The sequence below is a fragment of the Sabethes cyaneus genome, chromosome 1 (genome assembly GCF_943734655.1).
Source record: "Sabethes cyaneus chromosome 1, idSabCyanKW18_F2, whole genome shotgun sequence".
Taxonomy (NCBI): Eukaryota; Metazoa; Arthropoda; class Insecta; order Diptera; family Culicidae; genus Sabethes; species Sabethes cyaneus.
In genome coordinates this window covers 7,553,723-7,572,882 of record NC_071353.1, presented here as the reverse complement: position 1 = coordinate 7,572,882, position 19,160 = coordinate 7,553,723, and the positions used below count along the sequence as shown (strand labels likewise).

Here is a 19,160-nt window from a genome sequence, read left to right as displayed (position 1 = left end):
CATGTTTATCTCTGGACATTTCGGCCCGCGGCAAAAAGCCTTTGCGAGATCCGTTGAGTCTCTGATAGAACTTCCGTCTGTCGTGAAAGCGGTACAGCAGTTCGAGTTCTTCGCACTCCTTCTCCTTGAAGAGCCGGGTTTGCTGCCTCCGCTTCTGTTTGTAGCGCTCCACATTCTGACGGGTGGCTCTACGCAGCATTTGTACCCGCGCTGCGTTCTTCTCAGCCAATATCTGCTGGCATTCCTCGTCAAACCATTCGTTACGTCGATTCGGTGCCACACGGCCTAGGACGTTCTCTCACAGGTTCTCCGCTACGCTGTCAATGGCTGTTTCACGGTATTCCAACAGTCTCAAGAGGGGCTTCATCCAGCTCACTCTCTTCCGGCAGCGCGGTTTCGAGAGATAACGCGTAGTTTTCGGCGACATATGGTTGCTTCAGTCGCGCTAGATTATACCGTACCGCTGGTATCGTATGTTGTTCACAACAGATAGTTTTTGACGTATCTATCTATTTTTCCCGATACGCTCATACAATTTGACAAACTGTCTACGCGTCCGCTCTCCGCTACCATAAAGTATCAATTCTGCGGGACCCTTAACGGACTACAACAGTCGCAAACCGTTTGCTCGCGTTTGTTAAAAACAGCAAATTACTCTCTGCCAAGTTTTTTTGTAGCTTATTCTACTATTATATAGCTAATTAGCGAGTAACAAGCACTTGATAAGCTGTTATACAACCAAAATGTTTGACATCCAGCTTTTATGGAAAAGAATACCATAATAAATGTTTACAGGACGACATTTCTTGTTTATTTTAAATGTCGTTTTGCTGTTTTGATTTGACGAGAACAAACGATTCGAAAATGTTTCAAATGTGCGCAAATAAGCAACGTCTGAACTATAGAAGATAGAAAATCCATTCGGAAATTTCGCCAAAACTGTCGATTTTGCGTTATCACTTGGTTTAATCTTTGCAAGGAGTAATATGCAACTATTCTAGATGAAATCTATCCGGATGCCAATTCTCCCTGTGGGCAATCTACTGGAAAAATGTGATAAAATACATAAAAAAATTCGAATATTCGTTATTGAGACATTTTATACGACAAGAAAAAACACTTCGGTAGTCTATTCCAACTGTTGTATCTCCAGCGAGAAACTCCAAAGTTGACTGGGAGCTCCCACGCGGCAGTCGCTAGCGCCGACGTCCATGTTGACCAGATTCTCCAGACACATGCCGCTGCTGCTATGCATCAAAGTGCTTCCAATTCTGCTCCATCGATGTTCGTAGTGGTGATGGGTTTTCTCGATCTCTTCGCACTGTTCTAACAGCACACGCCGTTCTTTGACACTCAAACACGCTCCTGAATCCGTTCGAAGTTGGCCATTTTTCTTACTCAGGGACCATTTCGTTGCTACCCCATCGGAATCGTCCTTGTTGCAATCAATTAAAACCACATCATTTTCTTTGACGGACTGACTTCGTTGTCGTGACTTTCCATGGTACTTCAGCTTCACGTCCAGACATCTTTCTCCATGCCGGAGGTGTCCGAAAGCGACATTATTTTCATTAGGAAGCTTCAAGCCAACAAACACGTTTTGCAAATACCAGCTGAACTTACGACAATTCAAACGGCGTCGAAGATTCTGTAAGTCCGAAATTGAACCCACGCTCAATTCAACAGCTTCTGGTCGTGTTTCATAAAAGAAGTTTTTAAACTCATCCAACCACACGGTAGCAATGCGTTTCGAGTTTCTAAAACAAAAATAATATAAAATGTCAACCTTTTACTCCATTAACCATATGAAAACTAACCTAAGATAAGTAGCAGTACTGCCCTGCGGAAACACATAGGGATGTTTCTGGCGAAACACGTGTCCTATCCTAGAGCAGGGTACCACCTCGATGTGAGCCCCACAAAGCCACGATTTGATGGAAAATTCCAACGCCTCGCCACCCCAGATGTCCATGCCACCATCGAAACCACCGAGTTGCTGAAACAAGTTTTTCGAAACAATAAACACTCCACCGGAGGTGGCCGGACTGTAGAACGGTAACGATTCGTCCTGGTTTCTATGCTCGAGTTCTTCCTCTCCCACCGGAATCCACCGAAAGCGTAAACTCCAATCGAATCCGCCTCGCAATCGAGCTGAATTGGGTCGATACTGGAACGATTCCGGGTCGATGATGTCGATAATCGGACTCAGTACGGCACTGCCATCGATAGCCAGTCGATCGAGTAGTGGCTCTAGCCAGCCCCGATTCACCTCGCAGTGGCTGTCGAGAAAAACTACGTAATCTCCGCCGGCATATGCCACACCGATGTTTCTGGAACGAATCAAACCTTGCTTCAGTGGTCGAAGGAAAAGTTCTTGTCGAAAGAAGCTACTCAGGCAAAGTGGGACTTACCCTCGCGGACGTAGTTTCGGTGAAAGCGGACGGACGGTATGCGGTTCAGAAAGTCCAGGCTGTCCTCCAGTGTGGTGCTGCCATCATCGATGACAATAATTTCGTGCAGCAGCTCGGCCGGGGTTCGCTTCAGCAGACTGAAGATCGTACGCAACAGTGCCGATGTGGCCTCGTTGTGAAAGGTAATTATCACCGATGTGGTCCCGCGGGGGGCCGAGTAAGTTTGAGATTTGCAGCTGAAAAACAATACAGGTTAATGAGACTAGCTTGCTGAAAGTTAAAGCATGATCTCGTTGAATAGATAGAATGTTCAACAATTTTTTTAATATGATGATTACAGCTTGTTTTTGAAAAGTAAAATTTTTATTTTAATTCTCAAGCTTGGGATGAAGATCTTATTCAAGCAGCAAAGTGTTGCAATTGGTTTCACCCAGCAGTTCAACGCAGGTTTGTTGACATCAACTTGATGTTCTGTGAGTAAAACGAATGTAAAATAAGATACGTAAATTTTTTTCTCGTCAACTGCACTGGAATTTATGTCAATAACGACGAGTAAGCCGTACTGTCTGAAATTAATGTAAATAAGTTCAAGTAGGTTACGGGAGGGTATTTTCAGCCCATTAAGCAATTGCATCTATTTTTCGGCATAGGCCTATTTCTAGTGAAAGAACAGGTGGTTCCATCAAACATTTTTGTTGAATATACGCTATACGAGTAATAAGAGTGGAACAATCGACTTGATAAGCTTCTTTACAACAACAAAGAGAGAAAGAGACAGACAGACAGGCCGGTGGACGCCCTAACCCAGCGGTTATGGTGCCGATCAAAGTCAGGTTGGTTTTGTACGATCCTATATAGCCATTAAATGGGAGCGGGAACTCTTATCCCTACCTCCACGCGATGCCGGCTGGGACGCAACCGGGCCTAGGGTCGACCAAATACCAACCAATAGTCCAGTCTTTGGTTGCACCCTTGGTTGTGTGCTAACAGGGAGGGGGGGGGTTGTAGTGCAATGGTGCAAAGACGCAAGCATAGCTCAAGTCCCATAGCGTCGTAGTGTCCTGTTAGAGCTCAGGACTTTAAACTTAAAAGCCAGGCCATGTGTGCCGAGGGCACATTAGGATCGGTTCCAGGAAGATCCAAATTATGGTATATTGGAACAAAGTAAACGCAACTGTTTCAAGGAGCTGTGCCGAGAAGCTGACACCACCCCAGAGGTGGCGCGTCCCGAATCGTTATGGCGAAAGTAAAAGGTCCTGTGACAATTAGGGATTTGTGTCCGAATAAGTTGAAGGCTATCGAGGACTTTTTCCGGCGCACGGCCCTACGATGTGGCCAACAATACCGTACGGTCCAGAAGAGAGGGCTAGCGCTGACGGTCTGCAAGTCTCCATCGATGAAATAATGGCAGTGGCAAGACAGCTGAAGAAGGCCCCTGGTCCTGATTCTGATGCGATTCCTAACGTGGCTCTTAAGGCAGCAATACAAGCGTTCCCGGATTTGTTAAGGACCGTGCAGTAGAAATGCTTAGAAGATGGTAGCTTCCCACACAGATGGAAGATCCAGAAGCTAGTGCTGTTGCCGAAGCCAGGAAAGCCTGCGGGGGATCCAGCGTCATACAGGCCGTCATGTCTGCTGGATACATGCGGAAAACTTCTGGAGAGGATAATCCTGAATAGGCTTACGAGGCATACAGAAGTTGAACACGGTCTGTCAAACATGCAGTTTGGGAAATGCATGGTGGATGCAATTCGGACAGTGATCGAGCGAGCCGAGAAGTCATCCAAACAGACGAAGAGGAGATCGTTTTTGCGCCGTTGTAACGATCGACGTAAAAACGGCTTTAACAGTGCCAGTTGGGAGGCCATCGCCAAGTCGTTGCGTAGAATGCATGTCCTGAGATATCTATGCAGGAATCGGATGCTTGTCTACAAGACCGCTGAGGGGCGTAAGACGATGAACATTACGTATGGAGTCCCACAAGGCTCCATCCTGGGCCTAACGCTCTGGAACGGGATGTACAACGGTGTACTGTCTCTGAAGCTGCCTAGAGGCGCGGTGATGGCATCGTACTGTCGGTGACAGGCGAGTCACTGGAGGAGGTAGAAATGCTGGTGACAGAGGCGATTAGAACTATCGAGAACTGGATGCATGGCGCAAAGCTACAAATCGCCCGCCATGAAACGGAGGTTCTGCTGCTTAGCAACTGTAAAGCCGTACAACATGCAGTCGTCACCGTCGGAGAGCACATTATTACTTCTACGCGGGTAGTCAAGCATCTGGGAGTAATGATAGACGACCGGTTGAACTTCAACTGCCACGTACGCTTGTGAGAAGGCTATCAATGCGATAGCCAGAATCATGCCAAATAGTAACGGGCCGAGTAGTAGCAAGCAGAGACTGCTGGCTAGTGTGCCATCATCGATACTGCAGTATGGAGGTCCAACCTGGATCGCAGCACTACGATCGAAGCGGAATCGCGTGAAGCTGAATTGTACCTTCCGACTCATGTCCCCATCGGCATAATGCTGGTGGAAGATAACGACTGCTACGAACGAAGAAATACCAGAGGATCCCGGAAGCAGGCGAGAGAAGAGTCGCTGAGGAGCTGGCAGCAAGAGTTGGGTACGGCCGAGAATGCTAGAGATGGACTTACCGACTCATACCGGTTCTGTCAACCTGGTTGAACAGGAGAAACATGGAGAAGTCGGGTTAAACTTTACGCAGTTTCTCTCGAGTCACGGTTGCTTCAGGCAATACCTGCACTGGTTCGGGCACGCTGTGACACCAGTCTACCCGGAAGGCAGACAGACGGTAGAAACACCACAGCATGTGGTTTTTGAATGTCCTCGATTTGCCGCGATGCGAAGTGAGACACCACATCTGACGGTGGAGAACATAGTGGGTGAAATGTGTCGGGCAGAGAGCGTGTGGAAACAGGTGCAAGGAAAGTGGACGGTGAAAGAGCAAGTAGTAGCATCAAGGATGGCAGAACCTTGCGAGGGTGCCTGTGAAGGAGTGGACGTTATGACGATCGCCATCTCTGGATCGGTGCGTACAGACACTGCCTCCCCCCGAAGTAATACTTAACGGTAGTTCCGGGGGGGTTAAGGTCAGACGCCATGAGCTTTTAGTGGGTTTGAGGCCCACACTGTACCACATACATCATTAGTGTGGCACAAAGCGTTTCCTCACATAAAAAAACAGAGAGAGAGAGAGAGAGAGAGAGAGAGAGAGAGAGAGAGAGAGAGAGAAAAGCAATTCATAGAGCATGGCCGTGAGAGCAAGAAACGCAACGCATTGTTGTTATTCTGCAGAGCCGGGAAAACTTGCATAACCTACAGAAATTTTGCAGAATAACATTTGTCATGCTGTCCTACACAAATACATGCGCGCTAGCTTCGTAAACATTATTGTGATTTTCAGTTCGGAGGATGAAAAATTTTGATGGACGAATTTTAAAACGGTACGACGAATTTAAGATATAGAGTCAGTTGCGTAATTTCAATCAAATGCTTTATTAATCGCTTTTTAGTGAATTCAAAGGGCACGGATCAGAAGGTAAGTGTGTTTGAGTCAAATCAGTAGCAGAGCTTTTGGACCTAATCCACCTAAGAAATGATGAAAATTAGAGTGGCTTTCCTTACTACGACGGGAATTAGAATTAAACCCCAGTTTAATAAAATTGAATTTGAAACTGGAATCGAAGTTGAATTCAAAACTAAGCTTAGAATTGTACATGAAATTGTACTTGAAATCGCAGTTGAAATTGAACTTAAAGTCTTACTTGAAATTGGACATAACATTATATTTACTTGAAACTAGAATGACACGTGCGTCAGTGTGCCCAAGCCTAGGCACGCCAGTTATTATCTAATGGAAAACATTAATAGTGTATCGCTTGTCATATGCTTATCAAAATGAATACTTATTAAGATTTCACTAATGCTTAAAAAATGCCCTGATTTTTAAAGATGTCTTTGTCAAAGTAAAATTCATGAAAAATTTAACATTAATAGTTTTGTTGTGTAATAGTTTATTAACCGCACTCTAAATGACATACTAATACATCCGTTGAACCTCTGCTAATCTGCAGCTGGGTAGTTCTTCCATTTTAATTGAATGGAATGGACTTGTGGATGGGCTAGCCAATAACAACAACGACGAAATAACGATTGGCGCGCAAACCTTTCTAATAATAGATCATTTCCAGAAAAAAAGAGAAAGAGTACAAGAAAATAGCGCACTTACTTTGCATGTCGTGTGTCCGGCAACGATCGATCGACTCCAATCCGATCGCTACGCTCCAGGTTGAAGTAATGACGCTGAAAGAAGGAGGCGGTACCGGTCCCGTTGTCAGCGGTGGGCAGAGCTGAGTATTTATCGGCAATCAGTTGTTGCCAGTGGCCGGCTAGCAGTGCCAAACTGGCCGTCTGATTCAGGTCGAGCACCTTTCGCTTTAGGCGCGGCGCGTGGAACAAATACAGATTGTTCCAGCCAATGAAGAGAAGACCAAACACGAGAATCAACAGAAAGCCGCACTTTTTTCGGTATAATATTTTCATATTTACTGACCGCTCCGAGTTGAACTATGGTACTGACTGATGGTTTATCGACGTTCATCTACCGGTAATACGCCCCATTGAATGCTACCATTGCGTTGTTCCAGCGAGGACTTTGTATGAAAATGCAACCATTTACTGGCGCTAATCGCACTAAATTTAATCTACAATGCACGCGTGTGTTTCCCCTGTCGCCCTTCTTATAGTCACTGCTGGAAGTGAAAATGCTAGCATTTCAGTGATTGCTATTCCAGTTCTAAACAAGCTTATTGGTGATTATCTATATATTAGCAAACGATTCTGCGTAAAACTGGGACACTATTCCAATGAGAATGATTTAATTATAACATTAAACTGTGATTAGTTACAATTAAACCGTTACATGTAGATTAATTTATTCGAAGTCGTACAACTAAACTGATGTTCGTACTGCATAGAGTTATTAAGGAACTGAACATGAGAAAAACTAACGAACCAATTGAAGTCAATTTGCATCATTTCCAGAAGTTATGTGTACACGACTAATGGAGCATCTTCGCGCCTTTGGTTGTTGCGAACGTCACAAATGGTTTATTGTTTTGTTTTATTCACACATTCCGGCACACACTTCTTCTGGTGCCGACATCGTGGCACTGACTGCCGGGCTTTATCCTGCACGCGATCGGCTTATAAAAAGATGATTGCATGCAATTAGAGTTTCAAGCTGAAATAGTTCCCTCACGACAAGCTGATCACTAGTTCAAATAACTGGGTGGTCTTCGATGACGTATCTTATCACTCGACTGTGGCTACGTTTGATAGTGCCACCCTTTCGCGGTCGCGTCATGCTCATCACGAATAAAATTGATACACGACCGAACGATGCACGTCACCGGAGAATTGTACCGGCAAAAACAGTGTTAACACAACCTAATCACGTAAGCAATGTCCGCCAATGCGGCTGCAGCCGACATCCGATGGGCAATAAAATAGAAGATGTGACCAGCAACTAAACTGCTGGCGCCCGTCAATAAAGCAAACATTAAATCCGTTTGATTTTCGCATGACACTCACTCGTCAAGGACAGTTTTGGTGCGGTACCTCGGATCGGCACTTGCAGAGTAATCCCGTCTAGGCCCGACACTGGTCACATAAGCACTGAACACCGTTTGTACTGAAACTGGAAATCACACTGACCCGACTCGCGAATCCGCTTGTTTGTGAAGTGCGAAGGAAAATTCACAACAAACAACCACCAATCGCCGCTATCGGTCGATTGGTTGTGTCTCTATATGCGATTGATGAACACAAGGTTCATTCAATCGGTAGCATTCATTACGATGTGTCAGCGATAAGAATGAATTCGTAATCGGTAAATTATTATGTAAATATTCCATTCTGTATATATGCAACTAGCTGACCCGACAAACTTCGTATTGCCACAAATTAACCTGTGTTGTACATAAATCATGAATCTCGGATGATCTTTGTCACTTCTCGAGTTTTGCAAGCCCCCCAGTGGGCGGCGCTTCCGACGGCGGGTCACCGGCAACACTCGCGACCGGCTCGTCCTGAATGATCTAGTGTTACTATAGATAGTTTTTGTGGTCTTGTTATTGATTAATGTTTTATGGAAGAGTCTCGAATTTCTCGAGTTGGATTAGTTTTTGAGTTTCGCAAAAATTTCTGTTTTATTTGTATGAGAGTCCATATCCCCCTACCACAGGGGTGAGAGGTCTCTAACTATCATAAAATAAATTCAAGACTCAAAAATCTCCTACATGCTAAATTTGGTTCCATTTGCTTGATTAGTTCTAAAGTTATGAGCAAATTTGTATTTCGTTTGAATGGGAGCCCCCCCCCCCCCTCCTAAAAAGGTAAGCAGTCCTAATTCATCATGGGAAAAATGGTTGCCTCCAAAAACACCTACATGCCAAATATGGTTCCATTTGCTTGATTAGTTCTCGAATTATGAGGAAATTTGTATTTCATTTGTGTAAAAGCCCCCCCTCTTGAAGTGTGGAAGGATCCTAATTCACCGTAGAAAATATTTTTGCCTCCAAAAACCTCCACATGCCGAATTTGGTTCTATTTGCTTGATTAGTTCTCGAGTTATGGGGAAATTTGTATTTCATTTGTATTGGAGCCCCCCCCTCCTAATGTGGGAAGAGGTCCTAATTCATCACAGAAAAAATTCTTGCCTCCAAAAACACCTTCACGCCAAATTTGGTTCCATTTGCTGGATTAGTTCTCGAGTTATGAGGAAATTTGTATTTCGTTTGTATAGGACCCCCCCTCCTAAAGTGGGGAGGGGTCCCAATTCATCATTGAAAAAAAAATTGTCTCCAAAAACACACACATGCCAAATTTGGTTCAATTCGCTTGATTAGTTCTCGAGTTATGAGGAAATTTGTATTTCATTTGTACAGGAGCCCCTCCTCTTAAAGTGGGGAGGGGTCCTAATTCACCATAGAAAATTTTCTTGCTCTCGAAAACCTTCACATGCCAAATTTGGTTGCATTTGCTTGATTAGTTCTCGAGTTATGAGGAAATTTGTATGGAAGTCCCCCCTCTTAAAAGGGAGAGGAGTTATAATTCCTCTTATAAAAAGGGGAGGGGTCTCAATTCACCATAGAATAAATTCTTGTCACCAAAAAAAACACCCACATGCCAAATGTTGTTCTATTTGCTTGATTAGTTCTCGAGTTAGGAGGAAATTTGTATTTCATTTGTACAGGAGCCCCCCCTCTTAAAGTGGGGAGGGGTCCTAATTCACCGTAGAAAATTTTCTTGCCCTCGAAAACCTTCACATGCCAAAGTTGGTTCCATTTGCTTGATTAGTTCTCGAGTTATGAGGAAATTTGTATGGAAGCCCCCCCTCTTAAAGGGGAGAGGAGTTATAATTCCCCTTATAAAGAGGGGAGGGGTCTCAAATTACCCTAGAATAAATTCTTATCACCGAAAACACCCACATGCCAAATTTGGTTCTATTTGCTTGATTAGTTCTCGAGTTATGCAGAAATTTGTGTTTCATTTGTATGGGAGCCCCCCCCCCTCTTAGTGGGGGGGAGGGGTCTCTAACCATCACTAAAACCTTTCCTGGCCCCAAAAACCTCTACATGCAAATTTTCACGCCGATTGGTTCAGTAGTTTTTGATTCTATAAGGAACACAGGACAGACAGACAGACAGACAGACAGACAGAAATCCTTCTTTATAGGTATAGATTTCGGCCGTTCAACGTGAATACAACAGCACGTGGTTTGAACTATTACAACCATTCAATGGTTGTTCTACGGTGCACTTACAGAGACTGTAGATTAAAGAGGCGCCGAGACACTCAAAATCCGCTAAATTTTGAAACAAACCGGAGAGTACCATCATAAATAACGGTAACTCTCCGCTTTCGTTCAAAATTTAGTGGATTTTCAGTGTCTCGGCGCCTCTGTAATCTACCACTTGTATGTGAATGATTGGGAGAATTCTTTAATATATATCTAACAATCATTCACATACTTACTGACTTACTTAGGTGGCTTGCCGCCCTAAGAAAAAGCCTGTAGAACAAAGTTTCTCCATGTAACTCGGTTGAAGGCTACCGCTCTCCAATTCCTCAGACATCGAATACTCTCCGCCAGATCTCGCTCCACCTGGTCTAACCATCATGCTCGCTGCGCTCCTGGTCGTCTTGTTCCTACCGGATTTGAGGCGATCTTTGCAGGGTAGTTATTCGGCATTCTTGCAACATGCCCTGCCCATCATATCCGTCCAGTTTTAGCCACCTTCTGGATACTGGGCTCGTCATAGAGCTGTGCGAGTTAATGGTTCATCCTCCGCCTCCATACTCCGTTCTCCTGTACGCCGCCGAAGATCGTTCTTAGCACTCGTCGTTCGAAAACTCCGAGCACTTGCAATCCTCCTCAAGCATTGTCCATGCTTCATACCCGAAGAGAACAACCAGTCTAATAAGCGTCTTTTTTTTATTATTATTATTGCTTGTGATGCCCATAGTAAGCACGACTTCCGCTGATAATAAGCCTCCGAACTAGATTTGTTGGATATCGTGCCCCTCTGTGTGATTCGAATGAACTTGACAATCCACATGAAATCCGAATACAGCACTGTATACCATCCATCGTAGATTTAATCAGTTTGATGAACTTCCTGGGGAAGCTGTTCACGCCCACGATTTTCCTTAGCTCTTTCCGGTCGATGGTATCATATGCGGCTTTGAAGTCAACGAACAAATGATGCGTGGGAACTCTGTATTCACGGCCCTTTTGGAGGATCTGCGCAGTGTAAATATTTGATCCGTTGTAGACCGACCTTCGACGAAACCGACTTGATAAGTTTCCACAAATCTGTTCGCAATTGGTGATAGTCGGCGGAAAATGATTTGGGACAGCACTCGATAGTTCTCAAGTTCAACTTGTCACCCGTTTTATAAATCGGGCAGATAACTCCATCTTTCCATTCCTCCGGTAGCTGTGCCGTATCCCAAATTCTAACAATTAGCCAGTGCATACAAACGGCCAGCTTTTCTGGTCCCATTTTGATAAGCTCCGCTCCGATACCACCTTTCTCAGCTAACTTGTTCTTTAGCTGCATGATGGCCTCCTTAACTGCGCCTATCGTTGGGGCTAGCACCTCTTTCCCGTTTGTTGGACCGTCAAAATCGCTTTCCTCGCCGCCATGGTTCTCCGCCTGGTCGCCATTCAGGTGTTCGTCGAAGTGCTGCTTCCACCTATCGGTCACCTCACGATCATCCGTCAGAATACTGTCAGTCTTATCCCGACACATTTCGGCTCGCGGCACAAAGTTCAGTTTCTGGTAGAACTTTCGCGATTCCTCAAAACGATGCAGCCGCTCCAACTCTGCATATTCCTGCTCTTCCAGGTAGCGCTTTTTCTCCCGAAAGATTTGGCTTCGCTGCATATTCTTCTGTTTGTGTCTTTTCACGTTCTGACGTGGAAAGACACAAACGATCACTGTGTATTTTGGCCACCCGCTCAGCGTTCTCCTCATCCATTACCCTCCTACATTCATTGAAAAATCAATCGTTCCGCAGATTCCGGGCCGTATGCCCGATGGAGCCTTCCGCTACACTGCTGATGGCTGTTTTGGTGGTGTTCCAACAGTCCTCGAGAGGGGCTTCGTCCAGTTCGTCCTCTACCGGCAGCGCAGCTTCGAGTGAATGCGCGTAGTTTGCGGCGACATCTGACTGCTTCAGCCGAGCGAGATTTAATCGAGGCTGGCGTCGGTCCCGAATGTTGTTCACAACGGAGTGTCTTGAGCGCATCTCAACTATCACTAGATAGTGGTCCGAGTCAACGTTAGCGCTTCGATAGGATCTGACGTCAACAATGTTTGAGAAGTGCCGACTGTCGATCAAAACGTGGTCGATCTGTGATTCTGTCTGATTTGATGACCTCCAGGTGTACTTGTGAAGGCTTCTGTGCTGGAAAAAGGTACTACGTATGGCCATGTTCTTGGAGGCAGCAAAGTCGACAAGTATTAGGCCCATTTCATTGGTCTCAATCAGCGGTTTGTATTCCTCCTCCTGGCCGACCATTGAGCATTGAAATCTCCGATGACGATCTTGATATCATGATTTTAGGCAGCGGTTGTATTCACTCTTCAACTGCGCGTAGAATTCTTCCTTGTCGTCATCGGTACTTCTGAGGTGAGGGCTGTGCACGTTGATGATGCTTATGTTGAAGAATCAGCTTTTGATTCTCAACTTGCACATTCGAGGATTGATTGGCCACCACCCAATTACCCGTTTCCGCATTTCGCCCATCACTATTAAAGCTGCATCCAGCTCGTGTGTGTTGCGGCAGCTCTGGTAGATGGTATGTCCATCTCTGAACGTACGTACCGTTGAGCTCTTCCAGCACACCTCCTGCAGCGCAACGACGTCGAACTTGCGGCTCTTCAATACGTCGAAGAGCACTCGAGTGCTCCCTTGGACGTTGAGAGATCGGCAGTTCCACGTCCTGAGTTTACAATCCATAGTCTTTTTTCGTCGCATGGGTCTATTCCGATTGTTCCAGTAAGATTTCCTTGTTCTTCGTTCCGTGCTTTAACATTTTTCGTGGTGGCGGCTTGCAAAGCCTGCTACACCAACCCCCTGTTTCGCCGGAGGGCCAACGAAGCTCGAAAGAGCCCTCCTTCCCTGTCGGCATACGACCTTGGCTTCCACAGGGGTTGGTTACCCGATCTCCACCAAGGTTGCTCGTATGCCGGCTGGTACCACGAGCAGATAGGGATAGCAGTTGTTGAATAAGAGGTTATTAACCACTGTTAGGGTATATTTTATACCTACAGGTGCACAAGGCACCGACGGTACGCATTGTTCAGCCGTTTACCAGCCAGGAGTTGGCTACCTTTGGTAAAAATCGTGCCTCTCACTTCGATACCCCTCTAGACCGATGTTGAACAGCATGCAGAATAAGCCGTCACCTGGTCTCAACCCTCGCCGTGTCTCGAAGGGATCAGTCGCATCAGTTTGTCTAGTAAACCGTGTTCGTTCGTTTTCTTTCATAGCTAGTCTCGATCGACTGTATCGTTTGCTGCTTTGAAATCAATAAAGATGAGATGCGTAGACACGTTGTACTCCAGACAGTTGCAAGATCTTTCGGACGCTAAAAATATGGTCTGCAGTTGCGCGAGCTTGATGAAGCCCGTAATTCCCTACGAAATGCTGTGCTATCGATGACTGTCGGCGTAATAGGATCCGCGAGAGTGCCTTGTAGGGGACGTTACCAACGTTATGCCACGATAGTTGCAGCAGTCGTGCCGATCACCCTTTTTGTAGATGGGACAAACCACTCCTTCCATCCATCCCTCTGGTAGATTCTCCTTCCAAATCTTGGAAATAACCCAATGTAGAGCCGTTTCTTAGCCATGTTTATAATGGTCTGCTGTGGTAGGTGGTCTTTACAAGCGGCCATGTACAGCTCATCAGTAACCCAATTTCTCATTTGACTTCTTGGAGATCAGGCACGGAGACATTGCTATCTTCCATGCGTACTCCTAGCTTAACTTCCATTCCGCCTTCTTTTGCAACTTCGCCATTGAGGTATTCCTCGAAGAGCTACTTCCATCTATAGCCAACCTCGCACTCGTCCATACACATGTTAGGTAGTCTTTACGAGTTTGGTTCACCTTCTCATAAAATTTGCGCGTGTCATTAGCTCGGAATAGTTGTTCTATGTCTTCTCGATCTCCATCCTCTTTTGGGCGCTTTTTTACTTCTCAGGATCGTGGTCAACTGGTTCCTTGCTCGTCGGTATTTGGCCAAGTTCTCCCAAGAAATTTGTTTTCTCTCCACCGCTTGTTGGCATTCCCCATCAAACCAATCATTTTGTATACTCCGCGGCTGGTTCACCTAGTACTAATGGCCGAGCGTATTCACTCTGCCTCAAACGTCTTCGAGGTTTGAAGTAGGTACCTACCTAACTTCTCGAAGGAAAGCAGTGCCTAATCCGGTATTCGCGCGTAGTTCTCGGCAGACTAACAGTTTCGAGCGCACATATACTGCTTGCTACTATGTGATAGTCAGAGTCAATATCAATATATCTAAGAGAACGTGGTTAATCTGGTTCATAGTACGTTGGTCAGGTGATCTCCAGATGGCTGTGTGAATATCTTTGAGTGGGAAAACGGTACATCGGTTCACCAGACCTCGGAAAGCTGCGAAGTTCATACATTGATCGTTCGTGTCGGTATGCAGGCCATGGGGTTCTCCTATCACCGGTCTGTACATTTTTTCCCTACCGACCTGGGCGTTCATATCTCCGATGGCAAGCAACTGTCGTACATTGCCTCCAGCCCTCCACGTAGAACGCTTAGCGCGGACAGCGCACGTTTATGATGCATGTTTGTCTAGAATTTTTATTTAAAGGTGAAAAGGGGCACTTGAGGCATAGAGGTTACAGCTCATTGTTTATATACATAAATATAAACGACAAATGGAGTTGCAAAACGTTGTTTTATTGTTATTGAAATGCAGAAGTATAATATTGCAGCATCATGTTTCTGAAATTTGTGTAACATTTATGTTCAACCAGGAATATTAATTATGTACGTTGTCACAATCACGAAACTACAACTTATGCGTAGCATAATGTAAAGCTAGCTGTCAAAATTTGACCCAAAAAGGCTTATCGCACATGCACATCGTGCTTGAATAGCAGGCTTAGCTATTTGTGCTCATATATCAAGCTAAGTATAAATTCCTTGTCGACTCTTATTTCAGTTTTGATCGTTTTGATTCATAGAGCATCAAAGGCTTCAAACGTATGTATACCTAACTACATACATAAATAAGTACAATCATCAACCGCAAATCAAACTACTTGAAGCGGTTTGCCGAGTTCAACAACAGTGATAAACCTCTCCGCGAATAGAATTCCACTGATAACGGAGTCGCTGGCAGTGGCAGGTTGTGTGTATTGCCTGATTGATTGCGGAGGTGATAAAAGTTCCTTCAACGTGCAAAAGCTGTATCATTTTTCACACTACCGCTGTCCAGTGTACAACAACAGAGCAGGCACTGGGAAAGAACGACGTTTCAACGACTGTTTATTATTTTCGGAAGGTTTTTGATAAGGTCAAAATCATGAGTAATTCATCCAAAGGACGGCAGTTTTCTGCGGAACCGGATTCTATTCGTTCATATCGGAGTAGCGATATACGGGATGCCAGTACGGTGACAGTGAAATCGATGGACGGAACGCAGCAAACGGAAGCCGAGGCTGTAACTCTGACCGTGGATGGCTTCGGCACAGTGAAGGATCCGCTGACTGGAGAAGTCCAACCAGTGAAACGGTTTACGTGGTCGAACACAGCAGGAATGTCTGTGCAAGTTATATCTTACGGAGCTATTATTACCTCGATCAAGGTTCCAGGGAAAGATGGTTCAGTAGAAGATGTGGTTCTCGGTTTTGACAATATTCCTGGTTATCAAAAAGGGAATAATCCCTATTTTGGAGCAACGATTGGTCGAGTGGCGAATCGCATTGGTGGAGGTACGTTTACGATTGATGGCGTTGAGTATTATGTTACCAAAAACTGGGAGAATCGACATCAGTTGCATGGTGGTCTGATCGGTTTCGATAAGTTCAACTGGATTCCGCACGTCGATGGAACCGTAGTAACGTTGTCCCACACCAATATGGATGGTCACGAGGGATACCCTGGAACGGTTTTGGCTACGGTGACGTACGAGCTGAAGAAGGACAATCGGTTCGTGTTCACATTCAAGGCTACATCCAGCAAGCCAACACCGATTAATTTAACTAATCATTCCTACTTCAATCTGGCGGGGCATGTGAGTAAATATGATTTTGAACTGTCGTGTTTCTTATGAATACTATACGTGTATTATACAGAGCACTGGCCACGAGGAAGTGTATCGGCATATTGTGTCGGTAAATGCAGACCGGATCACCGAAACCGACGAAGATTCGATTCCTACAGGTAAACTGATTTGTGTGGGTGGCACGCCGTACGATCTACGAATTCCCAGAGAGCTGGGTCCTGCTATGTCTCGTGCTCCAGGTGAAGGTTTCGACAATAACTTCTGTATAACGAAGGGAACCGAACAGCGTTTAACTTTCACGGCGCGAGTCGTTCATCCGCACTCCGGTAGAGTACTGGAAGTGTATACGGATCAACCGGGGGTTCAGCTGTACACCAGCAATTTTATGCCTGATCCCAATAAGAACGTAAGCTGAATCAATTCTTTGGCTAAACAAAAGGCTACAATGCTGTTTTTCCCTTATAGATTCGCCCGAAACCGGTTAACTCGCCGGACTTTTACGAAGCGACTCATCTGGAACCGGTGGTCGGTCCGATGGTTAGTGATCCACCTATCAGCGGCAAAGGAGGGGCTCGTTATTTCAAGCATGGGGCTTTCTGTCTAGAAACGCAGAATTACCCAGATGCAGTCAATCACGAGAACTTTCCGAATTCTGTGCTTGTCCCTGGAGAGACCTACGTACATGAAGTGGTGTATAAGTTTAGTATTTACGAAGAGAACTAACACTAACTGGTGTGTGAAAATAAATTTTTTGAACGACTTTTAGTTTATATTTCATGAGTTTCACTTATTTTAGTTTAAGGGACGATAAAACTAATGCAGAGTTTTGTTTGAAACACCAACTTAGACTTAAATTGCAAAGGAAATAAAAAAAACATAAATGTAAAACAAAAGGCACAATTCTACATTCCGATCGGGCTCGTTCTGATCAGAAACCATATTCTGAATTCCGATCGACGCGTGTTTTAGCATACAGAGTGATTCTGATCGGAACAGGTCCGATCAGAATGCAAAATAGACACGAATGTTATGAAAAGTTGAGAAAATAAACCAGCAGTAGGTAGCATACTTGAACATTTTGTGATCGAGAACAACTCACGAAGCGTCGTCATCGTGCAGCTCTTGTTCCTTCCACTGTTGGACGTCTTTTTTGCTCGGTAACCGGAAGCGAAATTCATCGCAGAAATGATCGTATACGTTTTCACCGAGACCGGCAAGCTCAACGGCCAGCGCTTTCTCGTCCGGTTTCCACTGGCGGTCGGCGGTTCCGCCAAACATTTCCATCCTCAGTAGTGCAACCATCGTGGGATTCAAATACCGTTTGATGCCATTGAAAAGTTGAGCTTTGTTCAAGCTGGGGCCTTTTTCGAGCTTATCGCAACCGCTGTCGACAGGGTTGGGGGGTAATACTTGTGTTGGAACTTCAACCGTTATAACCCGTGGCTCCGGGATGGGTCTATTGAGCACATCTTCAAGCATTTTTTTAACTTCGGCAATCTGCTTTGAATTTTCTTCCAATTTTTCTAAATAAACCGGATCCATTACTGTTCCAACTGAAATCGGAAAGTTTTCAATATGCTGAATGTCAGCAGCCGGCGATTCATCCGTGGACGATGAGGGTAATGCAGCTGCTGGCTGTTCCTGTACTGTTTCCTCCGGTTGGATATTAATTTCTCTAACAGAAACTCTTCTAGGTAATTTCTGAATCGACAACAGCTGGACTTTGGGCGGATTCACAGGTTCATCGACTTTTGATACCTTACGTTTGATTTGAACCTTTCGTAGAATAGTTGGAGTTTGACTGCTGAAACTCTCCGTTGGCATAAATACACCCATATTTGTTGCTTCTTTGTTTAACAACTTTAGTGATTGAGTAGCTGTCGATGGTGCAGCTATATGTTTCCCTTCCTGTAGGTCCTCGTCAGAATCTATGAACTGGATCTACGAGCAACAAGTTATGGTTTGTTTAATTGATAGAATAAGCTTTCTACTAACCTGCATTGTGGTATCGTCTGACTCTTTAGTCACTACCACTGCCTCTCGTTTCGCATTGCTTTTTTTCGGGTTTGGGGGAATAATCCACTGTTCTCGTTCTCCAACTAAATTCGTCTCCAGATCCCAAACCCGTCCGTCTTCCAGCACATCTAACGTTGGCACAGCCATTTTCGTCAGACTATCTTTCAGATAATTCATGAACATTTCGTTACGGAAATGTTCCTCGCAAACCACCTTATTCTTCAGCTTGCTCAGTGGCAGTAACTTGAACTCCCGTTTGTCAGCATTGATTGCCCACTTTTCCAACCGGGGCCAATCACGGATCGGGAAATGGAAAAAGTGCATTCCGGGTCGAAGCGCTGTGCTATTTTCACAGCTTCTAAAGGTGCATCGACAGCCACCCATTTTAGTTGACCGGGAAATCACCGCGAATGTCCTGATTTAATACAGTTTCGGCCAAATTAAATTATTGTACAGAAATCACTGACCGTGAACGAAACGACAGCAAATAATGCAATATGCGACCGTTTGCAAACAAAGTTTTTTTTGCCAAAATTTGACATTACATTACATGTCAAAAATGTGCACGCTTATCTATTTTCATATACAAAATTGTCGAAACTACACTTCTAGATAGCATTAACAAAAGGGCGAATGTCGCAAATGTAAACAAAACGGGTGAGAGTTATTTTTTGCTGGACCAGCATAGGAAAATCAAGTCTCACTCGGTTTGTTTACGCTTGCGACATTCGCCCTTTTGTTAATTCTATCTTCACTTAATTTATAGGCGAATATATGAAGATTTATATGCGCCACACGCAAGCATCTGTCAAAACCACCCCATCGACATCTCTATATCGAGCTGCAATAAACGTCAGCGACAGCATGA

General features: G+C 44.9%; 3 protein-coding genes across 6 annotated transcripts; 1 reads left to right on the top strand and 2 right to left on the bottom strand.

The window, feature by feature from the left end:
• Positions 1-1,088: 1,088 nt before the first annotated feature.
• Positions 1,089-8,132, bottom strand: LOC128742482 (polypeptide N-acetylgalactosaminyltransferase 16-like). Of its 4 annotated transcripts, none has more exons than XM_053838883.1 (5): positions 8,027-8,132; positions 6,663-7,185; positions 2,412-2,647; positions 1,818-2,346; positions 1,089-1,757 (listed from the first exon to the last, which is right to left on the bottom strand). In XM_053838883.1, exons 2-5 carry the CDS (start codon positions 6,974-6,976, stop codon positions 1,130-1,132), a joined length of 1,707 nt encoding a protein of 568 aa, XP_053694858.1. In that variant the 5' UTR covers positions 6,977-7,185; positions 8,027-8,132; the 3' UTR covers positions 1,089-1,129. The 4 variants fall into 4 exon arrangements, with proteins under 4 accessions (XP_053694858.1, XP_053694843.1, XP_053694851.1 ...); XM_053838868.1 differs by having other exon boundaries at positions 6,663-7,291; positions 8,027-8,104; XM_053838876.1 differs by lacking the exon at positions 8,027-8,132 and adding an exon at positions 7,449-7,478 and having other exon boundaries at positions 6,663-7,253.
• Positions 8,133-15,436: 7,304 nt separating this feature from the next.
• Positions 15,437-17,113, top strand: LOC128733010 (galactose mutarotase). Its single transcript, XM_053826533.1, has 3 exons — positions 15,437-16,285; positions 16,347-16,682; positions 16,742-17,113. The coding sequence occupies exons 1-3, from the start codon at positions 15,575-15,577 to the stop codon at positions 16,997-16,999; spliced, it is 1,305 nt and encodes a 434-aa protein (XP_053682508.1). The 5' UTR covers positions 15,437-15,574; the 3' UTR covers positions 17,000-17,113.
• Positions 17,024-18,735, bottom strand: LOC128733011 (uncharacterized). Its single transcript, XM_053826534.1, has 2 exons — positions 18,272-18,735; positions 17,024-18,217 (listed from the first exon to the last, which is right to left on the bottom strand). Exons 1-2 carry the CDS (start codon positions 18,674-18,676, stop codon positions 17,372-17,374), a joined length of 1,251 nt encoding a protein of 416 aa, XP_053682509.1. The 5' UTR covers positions 18,677-18,735; the 3' UTR covers positions 17,024-17,371.
• Between the last annotated feature and the right edge of the window lie 425 nt (positions 18,736-19,160).